The sequence below is a fragment of the Somniosus microcephalus genome, chromosome 4 (genome assembly GCF_052327205.1).
Source record: "Somniosus microcephalus isolate GS21.2 chromosome 4, FLI_Smic_1.0, whole genome shotgun sequence".
NCBI lineage: Eukaryota > Metazoa > Chordata > Chondrichthyes > Squaliformes > Somniosidae > Somniosus > Somniosus microcephalus.
The window spans coordinates 289,450,287-289,473,186 of NC_140990.1; the positions used below are offsets into that span (position 1 = coordinate 289,450,287).

General features: G+C 46.5%; 1 protein-coding gene across 6 annotated transcripts in view; it reads left to right on the forward strand.

Moving 5' to 3' along the window:
* rab3gap1 (RAB3 GTPase activating protein subunit 1) overlaps positions 1–22,900 on the forward strand; it is a 120,430-nt gene that overhangs the window by 66,992 nt on the left and 30,538 nt on the right. For all 6 annotated transcript variants that reach the window (XM_085986628.1, XM_085986630.1, XM_085986629.1 and 3 more), the window contains 2 exons: positions 9,278–9,415; positions 15,523–15,750. In XM_085986628.1, coding sequence (XP_085842754.1) covers positions 9,278–9,415; positions 15,523–15,750 — 366 coding nt within the window. The remainder of the gene's footprint in view (positions 1–9,277; positions 9,416–15,522; positions 15,751–22,900) is intronic.

Here is a 22,900-nt window from a genome sequence, read left to right on the forward strand (position 1 = left end):
ACTTTCCACCTACAGTTACGAGATCTTGTACCGGCCCGGGAAGCTCAATGAACCCCCGGATGCGCTATCGCGTGGCACCTGCGCCAGCGCGCAGATCGATAGACTGCGGGCCCTCCACAATGACCTCTGCCACCCGGGGGTCACCAGGTTCTTCCACTTCATCAAGGCCCGCAACCTGCCTTACTCTATTGAGGAGGTCAGGACCATGACCAGGAACTGCCAAGTCTGCGCTGAGTGCAAACCGCACTTTTATAGACCAGACAGGGCCCACCTGATAAAAGCCACTCGCCCCTTCGAGCGCCTGAGCGTTGATTTTAAAGGGCCTTTCCCCTCCTCCGACCGCAATGTGTACTTCCTCAATATTATTGATGAGTACTCCCATTTCCCGTTCGCCATCCCCTGCCCGGACATGACCAGTGCCACGGTCATTAAATGTCTGAACGACCTCTTCACCCTGTTCGGTTTCCCCAGCTATATCCATAGCGACCGGGGCTCATCGTTTATGAGCGACGAACTCCGTCAGTACCTGCTAACTAGGGGTATTGCCACAAGCAGGACCACCAGTTACAACCCCCGGGGGAACGGACAGGTGGAAAGAGAAAATGCGACAGTTTGGAAGGCCGCCCTGCTAGCCTTAAAGTCTCGGGGCCTTCCAACCTCCCGCTGGCAGGATGTGCTCCCCGATGCGCTCCACTCTATTCGGTCACTGCTCTGCACTGCCACTAACGCCACCCCTCATGAAAAAATGTTTGTCTTCCCAAGGAAGTCCACATCGGGGACATCGCTACCGCCATGGCTGACGTCCCCAGGGCCGGTCCTACTGAGAAGGCACGTGAGGACCCATAAAACGGACCCCCTGGTCGAGAGGGTCGACCTCCTCCACGCCAACCCCCAGTATGCTTACATTGCATACCCGGACGGGCGGGAGGACACAGTCTCCATAAGAGACCTTGCACCCTCGGGGGCCACAGTAACTCACTGCCCCCCCCCCCCCCCCCACCCCACCCTCCGATATCCAGCCCCAGCAGACGGCAGGCCTGGGCCCCGCGACCCGCTCGACATCTACGAGGACGACACGCCTGTGCCACAGCCTACGCAGGACTCGACGCCGGAAGCTCCACTACCCCTGCCGTCGCCACGCCGATCACAGCGGCAGACAAGACCTCCGGAGAGACTCCAATACACTAACTTTTAATACACTTCACCCCGCCGGACTCAATTTTAAACAAGGGGTGAATGTGGTAAACCACTGTTTGTATTCCACTGTGTACATGCCTGGACATGCCTCGGCTGACTCCTCCCACAAGTCCTAGTATAAAGGTGACTGCTCCCCAGCCCTTTGTATTTCTGGACCGGTCGACCACTCGAGGCAGACCTTCATTCTTTTGTTAATAAAAGCCTTTAGTTACTCTCTTAACTCTCAGTCTTTTATGAGTAATTGATAGCGCATCATCTGAATTTTGCCAACAGGAGTCTTTTACACAAGGCATCTATGTTAGTGTGCCATAGAGTCATGGAATAGTACAGCACAGAAGGATGCAATTTGGCACATCGAGTCTGTGCTGACTCTTTCGAAGAGTTAATCCAGTTAGTCTCACTCCCCTGCTCTGCCCCATCGCTGCAATTTTTTCTCCAAGTATTTATCCAATTCCCTTTTGAAGGCTACTATTGAATCTGTATCCACCACCCTATCAGGCAGTACATTCCAAATCCTGACCACTCACTACATAAAAATGTTTTTCCTCATGCTGCCTCTGGTTCTTTTGCCAATCACCTTAAATCTGTGCCCTCTGGTATCGACCCTTTAGCCATTGGAAACAGTTTCCCTTCATTTACCCTATCTAAACCCTTCATGATTTTAAACACCTCCTATCAAATCTCCTCTTAGCCTTCTCTGCTCTAAGGAGAACGCTTTTCCCTAAGGAAAACAACCTTGGGGAAGAGTGACCATAATATGATAGAATTTTATATTAAGTTTGAAAGTAATTTAGTTAAATCCGAAACTAGGGTCTTAACTTTAAACAAAGCAAACTACGTTGGTATGAGGGGCGAGTTGGCTAAAGTAGATTGAGAAACTACATTAAAAGGTATGATGGTAGACAAACAATGGCTAGCATTTAAAGAATTCATACATCATTTATAACAAATATACATTACTTTAAGGCACAAAAACCCCACAGGAAAAGTGGTGCAACCGTGGCTAACGAGAAGTTAAAGATAGTATTAGATCAAAGGAAGAGGCTTATAATGTTGTCAAAAAGAGCAGTAAGCCTGAGGATTGGGAGGATTTTAGAATTCAGCAAAGGAGGACCAATAAATTGATAAAGAAAAGGAAAATAGAATGAGAGTAAACTAGTGAGAGACATAAAAACAGACTGTAAAAGCTTCTATAGGTATGTAAAAAGGAAAAGATTAGCGAAAGTAAATCTGGGTCCCTTACATGCTGAGACAGGAGAAATTATAATGACAAATAAGGAAATGGCAGAGAAATTAAACAAATACTTTGTCTGTCTTCACGGAAGAAGACGCAAAAATACTCCCGGAAATAGTGGAGAACCAATGGTCTAGTGAGAATGAGGAACTGAAAGAAATTAGTATTAGTAAAAAAAAAAATAGTACTGGAGAAATTAATGGGACTGAAAGCCAATAAATCCCCTGGACCTGATGGCCTACATCTTAGGGTTTTGAAAGAGGTGGCTATAGAGATAGTGGATGCATTGGTTGTCATTTTGCAAAATTCCATTGATTCTAGAACGGTTCCCACGGATTGGAAGGTAGCCAATGTAACCCCACTATTTACGAAAGGAGGGAGAGAAAACGGGGAACTACAGAAAAGTTAGCCTAACATCAGTAGTAGGGAAAATGCTAGAATCTATTATTAAGGACATGGTAACGGGTACTTAGAAAATTATAATAGAATTGGGCAGAGTCAAAAAGGGAAATCATGTTTGGCGAATCTGTTAAGAGTTTTTTGAGGTTGTAACTAGCAGAATAGATAAGGGGAAACCAGCAGATGTGGTGTATTTGGATTTTCAGAAGGCATTCGATAAGGTGCCACACAAGAAGTTATTAAACAAAATTGGGGCTCATGGGATTGGGGGTAATATACTAGCATGGATTGAGGATTAGTTAACGGACAGAAAACGGAGTAGGAATAAACGGGTCATTTTCAGGTTGGCAGGCTGCAACTAGCGGGGTACTGCAAGAATCAGTGCTTGGGCCTCAGCTATTCACAATCTGTATCAATGATTTGGATGAGGGGACCAAATGTAATATTTCCAAGTTTGCTGATGATACAAAGCTAGGTAGGAATGTAAATTGTGAGGAGGATGCAAAGAGGCTTCAAGGGGATATAGACAGGCTAAGTGAGTGGGCAAGAACATAGCAAATGGAATATAATGTGGAGGAATGTGAAGTTATCCACTTTGGTAGGAAAAATAGAAAAGCAGAGTATTTTAAATGGTGAGAAATTGGGAAAAGTTGGTGTTCAGAGGAACGTGGGTGTCCTTGTACACAAATTACTGAAAGTTAACATGCAGATACAGCAAGGAATTAAGAAAGCAAATGGCATGTTGGCCTTTATCACAAGAGGATTTGAGTATAAGAGTAAAGGTGTCTTACTGCAATTATATAGGGCCCTGGTGAGACCACACCTATACATACATAAGAACATAAGACGTAGGAGCAGGAGTAGGTCATTTGGCCCCTCGAGCCAGCTCCGCCATTCAATAAGATCATGGCTGATCTGATCTTGGCCGCTGCCCATAACCCTTGACTCCCCTATCGTTCAAAAATCTGTCTATCTCTACCTTAAGTATATTCAATGACCCAGCCTCCACAGCTCTCTGCGGAAGAGACTTCCAAAGATTCACAACCCTCAGAGAAGAAATGCCTCCTCATTTCCGATTTTAAAAAGCTGCCCCTTATTCTGAAATTATGCCCCCTAATTCTAGATTCCCCCACGAGGGGAAACCTCCTCTCTGCATCTACCCTGTCAAGCCCCTTCAGAATCTTATATTTCAATAAGATCCCCTCATTCTTCTAAATGCCAATGAGTACAGGCCCAACCTTTCTCCATAAGACAACCCCTTCATCTCAGGAATCAACCTCGTGTACCTTCTCTGAACTGCCTCCAATGCAAGTATATCCTTCCTTAAATAAGGAGACCAAAACTGTACGCAGTACTCCAGGCATGGTCTCACCAACGCCCTGTACAGTTGTAGCAGGACTTCCCTACTTTTATACTCCATTCCCTTTGCAATAAAGGCCAACACTGCATTTGCCTTCCTAATTACTTGCTGTACCTGCATGCTAACTTTTTGTGATTCATTTACAAGGACCCCCAGATCCTTCTGTATCTCAGCATTTTGTAATCTCTCCCCATTTAAAAAATAATTTGCTTTATTTTTCCTACCAAAGTGGAAAACCTTGCATTTTCCCACATTCAACTCCATCTGCCAGGTTTTTGCCCACTAACTTAGCTTCTCTCTATCTCTTTGGTATATTGTGTACAGTTTTGGTCTCCTTACCTAAGGAAGGATAAACTTGCCACAGAAGGAGTGCAATGAAGATTCACCAGGCTGATTCCTGGGATGGGGGGATTGTCCTATGCGGAGAGATTGTGTAGACTAGGCCTATATTCTCTAGAGTTTAGAAGAATGAGAGGTGATTTCATTGAAACATACAAAATTCTTACAGGGCTTGACAGGGTAGATGCAAGGAGGATGTTTCCCCTGGCTGGGGAGTCTAGAACCAGGGGTCACCGTCTCCGAATAAGGGGTCAGCCATTTAGGACTGAGAAGAGGAGAAATTCCTTCACTCAGAGGGTGATGAATTTTTGAAATTCTCTACCCCAGAGGGCTGTGGAGGCTCAGTCGTTGAGTATATTCAAGTCCGAGATCAATAGATTTTGGGATATTAAGGGAATCAAGGGAATTGCAGTAGATCATCAGCCATGATCTTATTGAATGGCAGAGCAGGCTTGAGGGGCTGAATGGCCTGCTCCTATTTCTTATGTTGTTATGTAACCCCAGCTTCTCCAGTCTAGCTACGTAACTCTACTCAGTCATCCCTGGAACCATTCTAGTAAATCTCTTCTGTACCCTTTCCAAAGCTTTCATGCCCTTCCTTAAGTGTGTTGCCCAAAATTGGACACAATATTCCAGCTGGGGCCGAACTAGTGCTTTATATAGGTTTAGCATAACTTCCTAGCTTTTATACTCTGTGCCTCTATTTATAAAGCCCAGTATCCCATATGCATTATCAACTGCTTAGTTAACCTGTCCTGCCACCTTCAAAGACTTGTGCACAAACACCCCCAGGTCTCTCTCTTCTTGTACCCTCTTTAAAATTGTACCATTTACCTTGTATTGTTTCTCATTCTTCCTACCAAAATGTATCCCCTCATACTTTCCTGCGTTGAATTTCATGTGCCACGTGTCCGCACATTCCACCAGCCCGTCTATGTCCTCTTGAAATCTATTACTAATCTTCCTCACATTTTATAGCTGCGTTTATATTTAGCAGTCAGGAGTGGAAATCCTACCCAAACATCCTCAAGTTTCGTGTCATCTGCAAATTTCAAAATTGTCACTTATACCCTCAGAATGTAGTATTTAGATTTCAACTTGTTGTTCAGATAATGTGAGATTTATTCTTGTGTGTGTATATATATATACTACATATATTAGCAGGCCCAGCTTCCATGTCATTACTATTGTGTAAATTAGATCTAGATGGATCAAGAACTACTAATGGCTTAAAAGGCCCCATTATACATCTTGTCTACAGTCAAGAAATCTTCCTGTGACATAATAAATCACCTGAAAAAATGTAGTGCTAAGATTTACTGACAATAATAGAAGAAGTGAACTTCTAAAACCACCAGGAAAGTTGAGAAAAGATGAGCGATACAAAAATAGTGGGATCCATCATAATTTGTCCTCGGCATCTCCAGGATTTGGAGTGGAAAAAATCGTCCGGGTTTCTGGTTGCAATGCAGCAACCCCTATCAGAGTGGATGCTGGATAAAGGCAGAATTGGGCTTGTCTTGTTTAGCCTCCTCACCCTCCGCCAAGGCAATGAGCTATTGACAGACTCACTGACAAGGAATGGCCAGTTGGATTAGCGAACACTGAGTCGGTTGTTGTACGTCAAGCAAATCCCAGCATCAATTGCTGCTTTGAGGAGAGTGCTGGGGAATAAAATCTTCTTTATCTGACGATATAAGTTTCTAAATAGATAGAAATCTTACTTTTTGACGTTAGTTGTTTGATCATTGTGCAAAAGCTACTTCAGAAAAGCAAAATTGTTTCCCTTCCCATCCACATCAAATATTTTTCTGCCTGTCTGAAGTTGGTGATCTCAAGACTCTGCAAATCCCACCCGAGCAAACTATTTTCTGGGTTATTGGTTCAAGGCCACAGTATGGCTAGAAAATATTCTCCTAGCACTCTCGCCTAAATCAGTAGTTTGTGCATTTAAGCTCTTTCCAGAGCTTTCTCACATAATTCAGTTTGACACTTCAGTGCAGCACTGAGGGAGTACTTTGCTGGTGACATCCTTTAGATGACATGTTATAATGAGGTCCTATTTGCCTGTTCCTGTGGTTCAAGTTGGCATAAAAGATTCCATGTCATTATTTGAAGAGTAGGATGTCCTCCTGGTGCCCTGGCAAACATATCTTTGAAACCACCAAAAAAATTAACTGTTTATCAATCGCATTTGCAGTTACATAAACAATAATTCATTGGATGTGAAGACTGTTGGGATGTGCTGATCAGGTGCTATATAAATGCAAGTTCATTCTTTCTTTCCAGGATTTGAGCACATAATCTAAGATCTCCCATCCTGTAGTTATAAGCAAGTGCTGCATTGTTGAGATGGCCATCCTTTAGATGAAACTTTAAAACTTTTGCCCTGTCTGGTCATTCAGGTGGATGTCAAAGATCCTGGGGGATTAGTCAAAGAAGGACAGGCAGCTATCTTGTGTTTGAATATAAATTCTTCCTTAATGCAACATTATGGTGGGGGGGAAATTAAAAGATAAATTTCTGTTTGTGGGACCTTGCCATTCAAAAATGACTGCCAGCTTCCACTATGTACCAATATTGACTACACTTAAATTCATTATATGTGAAGTTCCTGAGAGATGTGATAATGCACTTATAACTACAAGTTATTTTTCTTTACTAGTCTCTAATGTAATTCAGTTTTATTTTACTGCATTGTTTTTCCTATTCAAATTATTTCACATCTCAAGTTTCTTCATTTGCTTTGATTATTCTTTTAAATGAATAATGGCCACTGTATTTTTAGTAGCTTTTAATGTGAATTATGGTCACTGCATCCTCTTCCTTTAGGGCCATAAGTGGTATCGTCTGGCCATGACTTAACTAATCTTTTCTCCAGCTTCGATCCAAATATTAAGTTCTCTATCTTAGCCACATTATTATGAGAAGAAGAGTGGAGGCTAGGCACTTTATCAGAGAAGGGAAGAGAAATGTTAAAAATTGCTTCAGCTGGCTGTTGCTCTACCCTAAGTAGCACAAGTGCAGGCTGGGGAACAAGCTGGTCGCCTTCTCAATTGCGGATTGTGTTGTGGAAGGAGCCGATTGGAAAATGGAAAGGGAAGAAATCTGAAATTAATTTTCAGAAAGAAGATCTTTGCCATAGTAAAATATTTTGTGTTCAGATGGCATTTATAAGATATCAAAATTATGTGACTGTTCTTGATGATATAGTCATTCAAGTTATAGACTCAAATAACCATGCAAAAGGGGAGCTTTTTGTTGTGGCACTGATGGAGTCCCATGAATTTTCTCTGAATGCTTTAACTTTACATCTCTATTCGTTCCATTTGTCTTCTAGAGTACAGTGTGGACAAACAGATTTTCGTCGTGTTATGTTCAATTTGATGATAGGGGGAAAATGCTACCTATTTTTGGGGCTTGCTTCTGCTAAAGATGTATGGTACATCTTTGAAAATGGAAGCTTGGAATGTGGTGTTGGGGGGAGGGAAGAGAAAAACGACCTTGGCTCCAAATAAAAAAATTAGATATGAAGAAGATGCAAACACGCAAGCTTTCTTGTGTATGACATGTCCACATGCTGTGGGAAAATACCTGTAGGGTGCAAAGCATGTATGTTAGTGCAAATTTTCCAATTGCTAAACAATAACAAATGAAAAATCACACCCATTCATAAACACACACCATGCATGTCACTATCTCTTCAAAAAAATACATTTAGAAGAAGGAACCAACCACATTCCTCAAAGTGTGAAAAAGCCTTTTGATACAATGCCACTATTAAATTTTCCATTCCCTCTCCCCATGTCATTTTAAAGACCTCTGGTATAGAATGTTTGGAATGTTGCCTTATATTCATTGATCATTATGGTAGTGTCTTTCTTTTTAAAAATTGGAAATTTATTTTACCAGATGTATTATATTTGGATAATATATAATGGAATAACTTTTACTCCGGGGTCATGTTAAGCAGAATTCTTTTAAATCTCATGAGCAAGCTACTGGTGGGGTTATTTTATATCAATGAGACAAGATCATTTTCAGTGAAAACTGTAGCCACAAACTGCACAGTGTAAATCACCAATCCACAGGGTAGAAGGACTTCAGTTTTGTGGCTGTGGTTCCCCACATTCTCCTTTGAGTTTGAATTTCAATCTCCGCTGTGTTTCTGTGCGAAGCAACCAAGTGGAAACTCTAGATTCTTTCTCATGGGGTGGAAAATTGTTGTTCCCTCTAATTTTTTTTTTGGCCCGCGTGGCCCCTTTAACAGGCTGCACGGGCCATTCAGAAGTCCACACATGCATGGTTTTTCTATTTAAAAGGCAGCTCACTGGCTGTGCGTCACCTGCAGAGCGCTGCAGCTTAAAGGGAACATATGCCATCCATGTGTACATCCTGGTGCTTTATTAAGAGTAGCTTTGGTAGTGGCCTGAGTGCAGATCACTTGGCTGTTTTCTTGATCTCAGTTGATTAGGGTTGTAACCTATGCCCACCACCAAATGGACAATTTTTGGCAAAGGTCCATTGTAAAGCCAATGAAATTACTTATTAGATTTTTTCATAGTCCAGTCTTGTGTAATATCCAAATTGTTAATTAATGGAAAGTCTGGGTCAAACTATGAAGGTGTATTTTCTTGCTGTTTGACAGGCTCTTCTCCTCCCCCCCCCCCCCCCCCCCACCCCCGACTGTCACAGGGAACAAATCTTAAATCAGCATTTTAATTTACTGAAATCTTTCTTCCTGTCAGGAGCCAGCACCAATGACAGAAGATTTATTAGAAGAACAGTCGGAGGTATTAGCTAAATTGGGGACGTCCGCTGAAGGAGCACACCTACGTGCTAGAATGCAGAGCGCCTGTTTGCTGTCAGACATGGAGTCCTTTAAGGTAAAATACCTTTTGAGAATGTCAATCTTCTTAGTCTGCAACTGTAGGGGAATACTACCCGATCTTAGAAATCATTTGGTGGAAAGGAAAGGCTTTGGATACTGTTCCTATTCCTGTGGTACATTCAGGATTGTACAGCATCACAGAAAAACATTGTGCATCTATGATATAATTCCTACAGAAGTTTGATTCCTAAATAAAATGCATTTTTTTATAAGCTAGAATTGTGCAGGAACAGAGCTGCAATAGCACAATGTACTGCAAGAATAAATGGTGTGCACATGATTGGGGAATGTACACTTGAGATTTCTGCACAACAGATTATAGTTGCATACATTATGCAGAGAATTTGGTTGTGTATGCTTTGAGTAGTTCACTCGTTATTTTTCTAAATAAAGTGTACAAAACAATGTTATGCATTTGAGTCTGGGTAACTCCAAGCATGTGGATGTGCAGAGGCAACTGGTAAAGTTACAGAGCAAGAGAGGACTTGGGGCTCATTGTGGATAAAACATTGAAGGTTCATAGCAGTGTGAAATGGTTGCTTGGGCATATTAATGGAGGGCTACTGGTGCTTGTACAACAGTATGAGTTAGTAACCCTTTGGAGAGAAGGGTAATCGATGAAAGCAAAAATATACTGACTTTTATTGCAAAGGTTTACTAATAAAATATTTGCAGAGTGATAACGACTACATAGAGTCAGAGTTATACAGCACAGAAAGAGGCCCATCGTGTCCGTGCCGGCCATCAAGCCCTGTCTATTCTAATCCCATTTTCCAGCACTTGGTCCGTAACCTTGTATGCTATGGCGTTTCAAGTGCTCATCTAAATGCTTCTTGAATGTTGTGAGGGTTCCTGCCTCTACCACCCTTTCAGGCAGAGAGTTCCAGATTCCAACCACCCTCTGGGTGAAAAGTTTTTCCTCAAATCCCCTCTAAACCTCCTGCCCCTTACCTTGAAACTATGCCCCCTGGTTATTGACCCCTCTACTAAGGGGAAAAGTTCCTTTGTTTTTACCCTATCTATGCCCCTCATAATTTTGTACATCTCAATCAGGTCCCCCCTCAGCCTTCTCTGCTCTAAGGAAAACAACCCCAGCCTGTCCAGTCTCTCTTCATAGCTCCAGCCCAGGTAACATCCTGGTGAATCTCCTCTGCACCCTCTCCAATGCAATCACATCCTTCCTACAGTGTGGCGACCAGAACTGCACACAGTATTCCAGCTGTGGCCTAACTAGCGTTTTGTACAGCTCCATCATAACCTCCCTGCTCTTGCTTTCATTAGCCGAGGCATAGAATATAAGTATCCCATACGCCTTTTTAACCACCTTATCTACCTGTCCTGCTGCCTTCAGGGATCTATGTACATGCACACCAAGATCCCTCTGATCCTCTGTCCTTCCTAGGGTCCTACCATTCATTGTGTATTCCCTTGCCTTGTTAGTCCTAGCAAAATGCATCACCTCACACTTTTCAGGGTTAAATTCCATTTGCCACTGTTCTGCCCATCTGACCAACCCGTCTATATTGTCCTGTAGCCTGTGGCTTCCCTCCTCGCTATTTACCACCCCACCAATTTTCGTGTCCTTTGCGAACTTACTGATCATACCTCCTACATTCATATCTAAATCAGTAATATACACTACAAAAAGCAAAGGACCCAGCACCGATCCCTGCGGTACACCACTGGACACAGGCTTCCAGTCACAAAAACAATCTTCGACCTTCACCCTCTGCCTCCTGCCACTAAGCCAATTTTGGATCCAATGTGCCAAATTGCCCTACATAGAAACATAGAAGATAGGAGCAGGAGTAGGCCATTCGGCCCCTCGAGCCTGCTCTGCCATTCAATGAGATCATGGCTGATCATCCAAACTCAGTACCCTGTCCCTGCCTTCTACCCATATCCCTTGATCCCTTTAGCCTTAAGAAATATATCTAACTCCTTCTTGACTATATTTAATGAATTGGCCTCAACTGCCTTCTGTGGTAGAGAATTCCACAGGTTCACCACTCTCTGGGTGAAGAACTTCCTCCTCAGGTCTGTCCTAAATGGCTTACCCCTTATCTTTAGACTGTGACCCCTGGTTCTGGACTTCCCCGCCATCGGGAACATCCTTCCTGCATCTAGTCTGTCTAGTCCTTTTAGAATTTTATAAGTTTCAATGAGAGCCCCTCATTCTTCTAAACTCCAGCGAGTATAAGCCCAATTGACCCAATCTCTCCTCGTATGCCATTCCTGCCATCCCAGCTATCAGTCTGGTGAATCTTTGCTGCACTCCCTCCATGGCAAGAACATCCTTCCTCAGATAAGGTGACCAAAACTGCACACAATACTCAAGATGTGGTCTCACCAAGGCCCTGTACAACTGCAGCAAGATATCCTTGCTCCTGTACTCGAATCCTCTCACTATGAAGGCCAACGACCATTTGCCGCTTTAACCGCCTGCTGCACCTGCATGCTTACCTTCAGCAACTGGTGCACAAGGACACCCAGGTCTCGTTGCACTTCCCCCTTCTCCCAATCTATTGCCGTTCAGACAATAATCTGCCTTCCTGTTTTTGCCACCAAAGTGGATAACCTCGCATTTATCCACATTATATTGCATCTGCCGTACATCTGCCCAATCACCCAACCTGTCCAAATCATACTGGAGTTTCTCGGCATCCTCCTCACAGCACACACGCCCACCCAGCTTTGTGTCGTCTGCAAACTTGGAGGTATTACATCTAGTTCCCTCGTCTAGATCATTCTAGTTCCCTCGTCTAGATCATATCCTGGATCCTATGGGCTCTTACCTTCTTGACCAGTCTCCCATGTGAGACTTTGTCAAAAGCCTTACTGAAGTCCATGTAGACTACATCAACTGCACTACCCTCATCCACGCACCTATTCACCCCCTCTCAAAGTTCAATCAAATTGGTTAGACATGATCTCCCCCTGACAAAGCCATGCTGACTATCCTTGATTAATCCTTGCCTCTCCAAGTGGAGACTAATTCTGTCCCTCAGAATTTTTTCCAATAATTTCCCTACCACTGATATAAGGCTTACTGGCCTGTAATTCCCTGGTTTATCCCGACTATCCTTCTTGAATAATGGTACTACGTTAGCTGTCCTCCAGTCCTCTGGCACCTCCCCTGTGGCCAGAGAGGATCTAAAATTTGTGTCAGAGCCTCTGCAATCTCCTCCCTTGCCTCACTCAACAGCCTGGGATACACCTCGTCTGGGCCTGGGGATTTATCCACTTTTAAGCCCGCTAAAACCGCTAGTACCTCCTCCCTCTCAATACGAATTTGTTCAAGTATATCTCAATCCCCCTGCCTGATTTCTATGCCTACATCGTCCTTCTCCATAGTGAACACAGATGCAAAATATTCATTTAAAACCTTACCTACATCTTCCGGTGCTACACACACATTGCCATTTTGGTCCCTAATGGGCCCTACTCTTTCCCTGGTTATCCTCTTGCCCTTAATCTATATATATATATATATAAAAGAGCTCGTCTGTCTGTCCCGATGTCTGTCTGTCCGTTCTCTATACGTTTGAAAGTTATAGAGCGTACCGACGCGCGCGTCGCCTCAAGAAAGCTTGCGATTCTGGACCAGTCATAGGCGTATTTACGTTTCGGCCGGACAAAAACCGCGCCCGCGGTATCCGAAAAACTTTCAGCCTTCCGCTCATTAGCATCTCATTAGCGACCGTGTGACGTCGAGGTCGACCAATCGGACGGCGGGTTCCTTCCTACAGTTGAGTGTCGAGTGACTCGACGATTGACCAATTCTACGCTTCGGTAACCTGACCGGTCGACCGATCGGTGCGTGTGTGGGCGGGCCTTATCCTTCTGAACTGAGGCGAGTGGCCGCCATCTTGATTCTTCACGATTTTTTCCCCACACTTTCAGTGTGTTAGGGAAGTAAGGTAAATATTTGAATTATGTGTTAGGGAATTAATTAACAATTTATTTGAGTTTTATATTGTGTTTAGCAACCCCCCCCCCCCCCCTCCTCCTCACCCTCGCGCAGGGGGGACTCGGGGCCTGAAGCTCAAAAAATTTCTCTCTCTCTCTCTCCTTCTCTCTCTCCTTCTCCTCTTCCCTCTCTCTCCTTCTCCTTTTCCCTCTCTCCTCTTCCCTCTCTCTCCTTCTCCTCTTCCCTCTCTGTCTCTCTACTTCCCCCTCTCAGGTTTCACGGTGTCGCGGACTGAGCGTGGGCGGGCCGCCCGAAGTTTCCCGCTCGCTAACGGCCGCCAAGCCGCCCTTGCCTGCTCCCCGCGGGCCGCCTCGCGCCGCCCGCACTGACCGCGCATGCGCTGACCGCGCATGCGCCGCCCGCACTGACTGCGCATGCGCCAACCGCGCATGCACCGCCCGCACTGACCGCGCATGCGCCGCCCGCAGCAGCCGTCCATCAGCCGCGCGATACGCGGGGGACCTCAGCTCCGGTCCGTCCCGGCCTCAGAACCCGACCGCGCCTTAAGCGCTAGGCCCCGCACGGCCGCTATCGCAACGGCACTGGACCTCAGGCGCTAGGCAGGGGGAGGGGCCGGACAGAGGGGAGCGGGGGAGGGGAGGGGGTGGGGGAGGGGAGGGAGGGAGGGGAGGGGAGGGAGGGAGAGGAGGGGAGGGGAGGGGAGGGAGAGGAGGGGAGGGGAGGGAGAGAGGGGAGGGAGGGATAGGACAGGGAGAGGGGGGACACACAGGGGCAGGGAGACCAAGCGCCCCAAAATTGCCCTCGCAACGCGGGGCTCCCCAGCTAGTATACTTATATAAAACACCTTGGGATTTTCCTTTTATTTTGCCCGCCAATGTTTTTTCATGGCCCCTCTTCGCTCTCCTAATTTCTTTAAGTACCCCCCTGCACTTTCTATACTCTTCTAGGGCTTCCACTGTTTTTAGTCCTTTGTATCTGCCAAAAGCCTCCCTTATTTTCCTAATCCATTCTTGTATATCTCTTGACATCCAGGGTTCCCTGGGCTTGTTGGTCCCACCCTTGACCTTTACAGGAACATGTTGGCGTAGTACTCTCTCTATTTCCTTTCTGAAAGACTCCCACTGCTCTGTTCCCCTTACGATAGAATCCCCTATCACTATTGCTCTCCCACTCTTTTTCCTCCCCTCCTCTGCAGCTGAGCCACTCGTAGTGCTACGGACTTGGCTCTTGCTGCATTTCCCTGAGAAACCATCTTCCCCCATCAGTATCTAAAACGGAAAATCTGTTGGAGAGTGAGATGGACCCAGGGGACTCCTGCACTCGCTTCCTAGTTCTTTACTCTGTCTGACGGTCACACATTCCCTGTCTGCTTGTGCACTCTATCTGCGGTGTGACCACCTCGTTAAACGTGCTATCCATGAAGATCTCAGCTTCGCGGATGCTCCACAGTGACTCCAGCTGCAGCTCCTGCTCCAAAACGCGGATTTCGAGTAGCTGCAGCTGGAGACACTTCCTGCACGTGTTTGCCCTGGACACCGAAAGTGTCCCTGACTTCCCACATAGCACAGAAGGAGCACTCCACGCAGCCGAGCTGCCCTGCCATGTTTTACCCTTAATTTACTCCCTTTACTTTTTAAATTAAAGAATATTAGGGACCTTACTTCCCTTTAAACACTACTTACTCTAATCTGGGAGATCTTACTTTTACTTCAACGACTGGACTGTAGAAATACTCACCAGGTCCTACTTACCAATCAGCTCCTTCCCTGGATGTGACGTCACTTTAGCGGTTTTGCAGTTGTTGTTGTTTGACTGCTCCCGCTCTCGGACTCTTTCCTTGGTGTAAAGTAAGAACCAATTCCCAAATCGCAGCACTCTGTTTAAACCGCACTCAGGGCTCCACCCAGGGCCGGTGCCGGTGAGTCTGGGCCTCGCTCGCTCTGCCGCTGCTTAAATCCTCGGCGTCCTCACTCAGGCTCCACCCAGGGCCGCTGCTACTGCCTGTGACGTCCTTGTGGTTTTTCTCACTTTTCCGTTCTCTGCGCTCAGTCTTCACCCAGGGCCGCTTTCGCTGCTGCTGCGGCCGGTGAATCTGGAGTACATCTTAAAGGAAATAATGTAACTTTACAGTGAAAAATTATTTTGTGACCCACTTGATTTTTTTTTCTTAGGCTGCGAACCCTGGCTGTTGTCTGGAAGATTTTGTGAGGTGGTACTCTCCACGTGACTATATTGAGGAAGAATTCACCGATGAAGCAGGTGACAAGGTTCTCCAGGGAGAGTTAAGTCCCAGAATGAAAATCCCTGGTAACATGTGGGTGGAGGCATGGGAAACGGCAAAGCCAATTCCTGCTCGACGACAGAGACGTCTGTTTGATGACACAAGGGAGGCTGAAAAGGTATGACTGACTTAAATAGTTATGTTAGTGATGGTGTAATGAGGGGAAACCAGAATGATTAGAAAAATTGAGAGGAGGTATGAAAAAAGGTTGCAGGGCACATAGAGAAATAGTAAAGGATCTTAGACTCTTGAAAAGTAAAATAATAAAGACTAGAGAGAATTAGAGATGAGAAAGGAAATCTTCTCATGAAGATATAGAAGGCATAATAAATTAATACTTTGCTTCAGTTTGCACACGAGAATGATATTAGAAATGGAAAGATACAAGAGCAGCAGCTGCAACAATTGGATAGGATAACAATAGTTATGGAGGCAGCGCTGAAAAGTTGGTGAAATCATAAATGGCACTGCGGCCTGTTGCCTTGTATAATGCTGAGGGAAGTCAGCATGGAAATAATTGACTTTCACAACATCCTTGGATATGGAAGTTATGCCAGAGGATTGTAAAGCTGTCTTTATAAATAAAAGCAAAAAGGATAAACCGGGTAACTATAACCTAATATTGGTAGTAGGAAAGCTTCAAAAGAGCAGTTTTGTCCAATACATTAGCCACTAGCCACATGTAGCTAATTGCATTTCTGATTAGTAAATAAAGAGTAATAGACACCATTATTAGGCATGTGATCTCAGTAATCGTACTCACGCAGCATTCGCACGGCGTATACTTGAAGTTTTTTTGTGCATTTATTGGTGAAGTGGGAAGACGAAAAGTAGAGTGAGTGTTTTTTGATTGTTGAGTGTTTTACTTCTTTGGTTACTGAATGGGTTAATTAACGGCAGCCAGCATGATACTAGGCAGAAGAGGCTTTGAGGGGAGACTGGAGAAACTGGACCTGTTTTCATTAAATCAAAAGAAGGTTAAGAGAAGTTTCATAAGCGAGATTAAAATTATGAGGGGCTTTGATAAGGTAAATAGGGAAAAACTATTTTTACTGGTTGGTGAGTTGGTAACTAGAGGGCAACTAGCACAAAGGAAAATGGTTGTGGTGGTTGGAGGTCATTCATCACAGCCCCACGACACCGCTGCAGGAGTTCCTCAGGGCAGTGTCCTAGACCCAACCATCTTCAGCTGCTTCATCAATGACCTTCCCTCCATCATAAGGTCAGAAGTGAGGATGTTCGATGACTGCACAGTTTTCAGTGCTAATCGCAACTCCTCAGACAATGAAGCCGTCTACACCCGCATGCAGCAAGACCTGGATGACATTCAGGCTTGGGCTGATAAGTGGCAGGTAACATTCGCGCCACACAAGTGCCAGGCAATGACAATCTCCAACAAGCGAGTGTCTAACCACCGTCCCTTGACATTCAACTGCATTACCATCGCCAAATCTCCCACCAGCAATATCCTTGGGGGTGGGGGGTGGGGTGGGGTGTCACCATTGAACAGAAACTTAACTTGGAACAGCCACATAAATACTGTGGCAACAAGAGCAGGTCAGGTCAGAGGCTGGGTATTCTGCGGCGAGTGTCTCACCTCCTGACTCCCCAAAGCCTTTCCACCATCTACAAGGCACAAGTCAGGAGTGTGATGGAATACTCTCCACTTGCCTGGATTAGTGCAGCTCCAACAACACTCGAAGTTCGATGCCATCCAAGACAAAGCAGCCCGCTTGATTGGCACCCCATCCACCAATTTAAACATTCACTTCCTCCACCACTGGCGTACCGTGGCTGCAGTGTGTACCATTTACAAGATGCACTGCAGCAACTCGCCAAAGCTTCTTTGGCAGCACCTCCCAAGCCTGCTACCTCTACCACCTAGAAGGACATGCGCAGCAGGCGTATGGGAACACCACCACCTCCAAGTCACACAACATCCAGCCTTGGAATATATTGCTGTTCCTTCATCGTCGCTGGGTCAAAATCCTGGAACTCCCCCCGTAACAGCACGGTGGGAGTACCTTCACCACACATGGAATATCTTGCTAGAAACAGTGGTGGAAGCAGTATCCATATCCATATTGGTCTTTGAAAGAAAAGATTAATATTTATCAAGTAATAATTAAAGGGAATGGGCAAGGACGTGGATAGCAGGGTTCCCTCTAATTAATTTTTTTTGGTACTGAGCGGGCCACAAACTCCTTTTGAGCGCAACCTTTTTTGACCATGGGCAAATTTTACAACAACCTTCTTCTTAGGCAGTCCCTCGGAACCGAGGATGACTTGCTTCCACACTATAAAAATGAGTTCTCAGGTGACTGATGAGTCCAATGCGGGACCTACAGTCGCTCTCGGGTGGGGCAGACGGTGGTTGAAGGGGCGGGTGGATGGGGTGCTTGGGTTGACTTGCGCTCTTTCCGCTGTTTGCGCTTGGCTTCCGCTTGCTCCTGGCGAAGAGACTCGAGGTGTTCGGCGCCTTCCCGGATGCGTCTCCTCCACTTTGTGCGGTCTTGGGCCAGGGATTCCCAGGTGTCGGTGGGGAAGTTGCACTTTTTCCAAGGAGGCTTTGAGGGTGTCCGCAAGATCCTGCAAATCCATTGGCAGGATAGGCGCACCAACGTCGGTGTTCTCGCTCAGGCCGACATCCCCAGCATCGAAGCTTTGACCACACTCGATCAGCTCCGATGGACGGGCCACATCGTCCGCATGCCCGATACGAGACTCCCAAAACAAGCGTTCTGCTCGGAGCTCCGACATGGCAAGATAGCCCCAGATGGGCAGGGCAACAACAGCAACCACTTAAAAGCATACGATAGCAAAATACTGCGGATGCTGGAAATCCGAAATAACAACAGAAAATGCTAGAAAAACTCAGCAGGCCAGGCAACATCCGTGGAGAGAGAAATAGAGTCAATGTTTCGGGTCGAAACCATTCTACAGAACTGAGAGAAAAGGCAGGAAATGAAACAAAAGGCAGTTTGGGGGCTGGGAAATGGGGGAGGGGATGAAAGAAGAGATATTCAAGGTGAGACGAGATAGTAGTCGGATAGGTAACGACACAGACTGGCTCTAGGTGAAGTGTGAAATGCGCCGGCAGAGTGAGAGACAGCTGCCATGTGGGAGAGAGAGAGAGAAAAAAGGAAAAGTCACAAAGCAAAAGTGTGGATAAAAAATATATAAAAATATGATAGGGGCCGAGGTTATGATCTGAAATTGTTGAACTCGATATTGAGTCCGGAAGGCTGTAAAGTGCCTAATCGGAAGATGAGGTGCTGTTCCTCGAGTTTACGCTGAGCTTCCGTGGAACAATGCAAGAGGCCGCAGACGGTGAGGTCTGAGTGGGAGTGGAGCGGTGAATTGAAATGACAGGCGACCGGAAGCTCGGGGTCCCCCTTATGGACTGAACGGAGGTGTTCCGCAAAGCGGTCACCCAATCTGCGTTTGGTCTCCCCAATGCAGAGGAGACCACATCGTGAGCAGCGAATACAGTATACTAGATTGCAAGAAGTACAAGTAAATCGCTGTTTCACCTGGAAGGGGTGTTTGGGGCCCTGGACAGTGGGAAGGGGGGAGGTGTATGGGCAGGTGTTGCTGCATCTGCGCTTGCACGGGAAGGTGCCAGGGGAAGGGGTGCTGGGGGTGATAGGAGTGGACTAGGGTGTCTCGGAGGGCGTGGTCCCTACGGAATGCTGAAAGGGGAGGGGAGGGGAAGATGCGTTTGGTGGTGGAATCAGGTTGGAGATGGCGGAGGATGATCCGTTGAATGTGGAGGCTGGTGGGGTGAAAGGTTCCCTCCCACTCACTCACACTCTCTCTTGCTCCTCCCAGTCTCTCTTGCTCCCTCCCTCCCAGTCTCTCTCTCGCTCCATCTCGCTCTCCCCAGTCTCTCTCTCTCTCTCTCTCCCCTCCCCCAGTTTCTCTGTGTCTCTCTCTCCCTCCCAGTCTCTCTCTCTCTCTTCCCCTCCCCAGTTTCTCTTTCTCTCTCTCCCCTCCCCCAGGGACTCCGTTCAGTCCGTAAGGGTGACCCTGAGCTTCCGGTCGCCTGTCATTTTAATTCACCGCTCCATTCCCACTCGGACCTCACCGTCCTTGGCCTCTTGTATTGTTCCACGGAAGCTCAACGTAAACTCGAGGAACAGCACCTCATCTTCCGATTAGGCAGTCTGCAGCCTTCCGGACTCAATATCGAGTTCAACAATTTCAGATCATAAGCTCGGCCCCCACTTCATTTTCTCTTGTAATTGTTCCACTCCTTTCCCCCCCCCCCCTCCCCTTTTGTTTCTCTCTCACACCTGGCAGCTATCCTTTGCCCTGCCAGTACACTTTACACCCAATCCCAGCCTATTACCATCTCGTCTAGCTTCTAATCTCTTTTACTTCTTTTGTTTCTTTTATTCTTTTGTCCGATCGCAGCCCTGCCTTCGATCTAGTTTCTTTTCTTTCCAGTTTTGAAGAAGGGTCCAACCCGAAACGTCAGCTTAAATTTCTCTCCACGGATGTTGCCTGACCTGCTGAGTTTTTCCAGCATTTTCTGTTGTTGTTACAATGTGCTCTGTCAGGTGTCCCATCAAAGTTAATCATAACATCTCGGGGTCATTATATGATTAAGATATGCTAATATTGGAGATTAGTTGGGACTAGCTTCTATGTTTCTATGGGACAATGGTGGAGTAGGACGAAAACAGACGGGTTGGGAGTCATCCCCTGTGAGGTGTTAATGGCAGATTGGTCAGAACAATAGAGGCACTGAAACTAACACATTAGCAACTATTAGCAAGTTCACATTATCTATTTAAGATTGTCCAGGTCATCTCCTGTTCCTTTGTAACAGGAAACATCAAGCTGTTAAACCAAAGATGGCCATTAAGTCAGGTTTGGAGAAAAGGAACTTCACTTCAATATACATTCTGGACAAAGTCTCACACATCCCATGCTACCTCGGACACGATTTGCCTTTAACAAATCTATGCTGGCTGTCCTTTATTAATGGACGTGTCTATTCACAACACCAAAGTTCTGATGACATAGAAACATAGACATAGAAGATAGGAGCAGGAGTAGGCCATCCGGCCCTTCGAGCCTGCTCTGCCATTCAATGAGATCATGGTTGATCATCCAAATTCAGTACCCTGTCCCTGCCTTCTCCCCATATCCCTTGATCCCTTTAGCCTTAAGAAATACATCCAACTCTTTTTTGAATATATTTAATGAACTGGCCTCCACCGCCCTCTGTGGCAGAGAATTCCACAGGTTCACCACTCTCTGGGTGAAGAAATTCCTCCTCATTTCAGTCCTAAATGGCTTACCCCTTATCCTTAGACTATGACCCCTGGTTCTGGACTCCCCGGCCATCATAAACATCCTTCCTGCATCTAGTCTGTCCAGGCCTGACAGAATTTTATAAGTTTCGATGAGATCCCCTCTCAATCTTCTAAACTCCAGTGAGTATAAGCCCAATCGACACAATCTCTCCTCATACGTCATTCCTGCCATCCCAGGTATCAGCCTGGTGAATCTTCGCTGCACTCCTTCCATGGCAAGAACGTCCTTCCTCAGGTAAGGCGACCAAAACTGCACACAATACTCAAGGTGCGGTCTCACCAAGGCCCTGTACAACTGTAGCAAGACATCCTTGTTCTTGTACTCGAACCCTCTTGCTACGAAGGCCAACATACCATTTGCCTTCTTAACCGCCTGCTGCACCTGCATGCTTACCTTCAGCGACTGGTGCACAAGAACACCCAGGTCTCTTTGCACTTCCCCTTCTCCCAATCTATTGCCATTCAAATAATAATCTGCCTTCCTGTTTTTGCCACCAAAGTGGATAACCTCACATTTATCCACATTATAGTGCATTTGCCATGTTTCTGCCCAATCACCCAATCTGTCCAAATCGTACTGGAGTTTCACGACATCCTCCTCACAGCTTACCCTCCCACCCAGCTTTGTGTCGTCTGCAAATTTGGAGATATTACATCCAATTCACTCGTCCAGATCATTAATATATATTGTGAACAGCTGGGGTCCTAGGACCGATCCTTGCGGTACCCCACTAGTCACTGCCTGCCACTCGGAAAACGACCCGTTTATTCCAACTCTTTGCTTTCTGTCCGCCAACCAGTTCTCTATCCAAATCAATACCTTTCCCCCAATCCCATGTGCCTTAATTTTGCACGCTAATCTCTTATGACGAGACCTGATTGCTGATTGGTCCCCTTGGAGAACGTGACACATCCAGCAGTTTCTCTGGAATGTGTAATTCAATCCTCCCTGTCTACATAATTGGTTACTTTGCAGTCAATTTCAATTTTTATTTGCCATATGTAACTAGTACAATGGAATGCTTACTCCCCGATCACTCCCACAATAAGCTGTGGGAGCTCACAGAGACACGTCGCTATTCTCCAGCGCCATGTTCAGAAAAAGTAAATTCAATTGCATCCAATGACAGTGGGAACGCGATGTCCCTCAGCCGCTCCGACACGCGGCCTCCTCGCTGTTGCCGGCTCCACGATGTGGTGGCCTGCTTCTCCCGCTCACTGTCCAGCCTCTGGCCACTATGCCCGGCTCTCCCTCCTCCCAGTCGGACTGCGAGCTTCCCGCCAAGGAGCTGCCGGCCGACGTGCTGTAGCGGGTCGTCGTAGCTGCTGCTGCTGCGCTGCCTCCGTCCGACTCGCCGAACACATCGTCGAGATGTATAAGCTCCGATCGCCGCGGCCTCCTCCTCACGGTCGCCGGCTCCACGGTCCGACGGCCTGGGGCCTGCTTCTCCCGCTCATGGTCTGGCCTCTGGCCGCCATGCCCGGCTCCCCTCCTCCCAGTTGGAATGTGAGCTTCCCGCCGAGGAGCTGCCAGCCGACGTGCTGTAGCGGGTCGTCGTCGCTGCTGCGCTGCCTCTGCCCGACTCGCCGAACACATCGCTCTGGGAGCGGGCGGCGGGGGAGCAGGCCGTCCAAAGCAGGGAGAGCGCTTACCTCCGGACCGCCTCGGTCGCCATCTTGACTCTGCCTTTTGAGGCTGCTCCAGACAGAACAGAGCTCACCCTCACAGGTTAAGACCTTCTCCCACCCAGCCGCCCCCCACCCCCAAACAACTTCATGACCTCCCCTCCCCCGCCCTCATAGATGGGGCATTGTGTGTGGGTCATGGATTGTTAACAAGTTTGTTGGGTATGAAGTGAATAGTGACTTGTGTCGTGGCCTCTGGATTTTGTCGAGTCCAATGATGTCACTTGTCACATGTGCACCAAGCTTTCGGAGAAATCA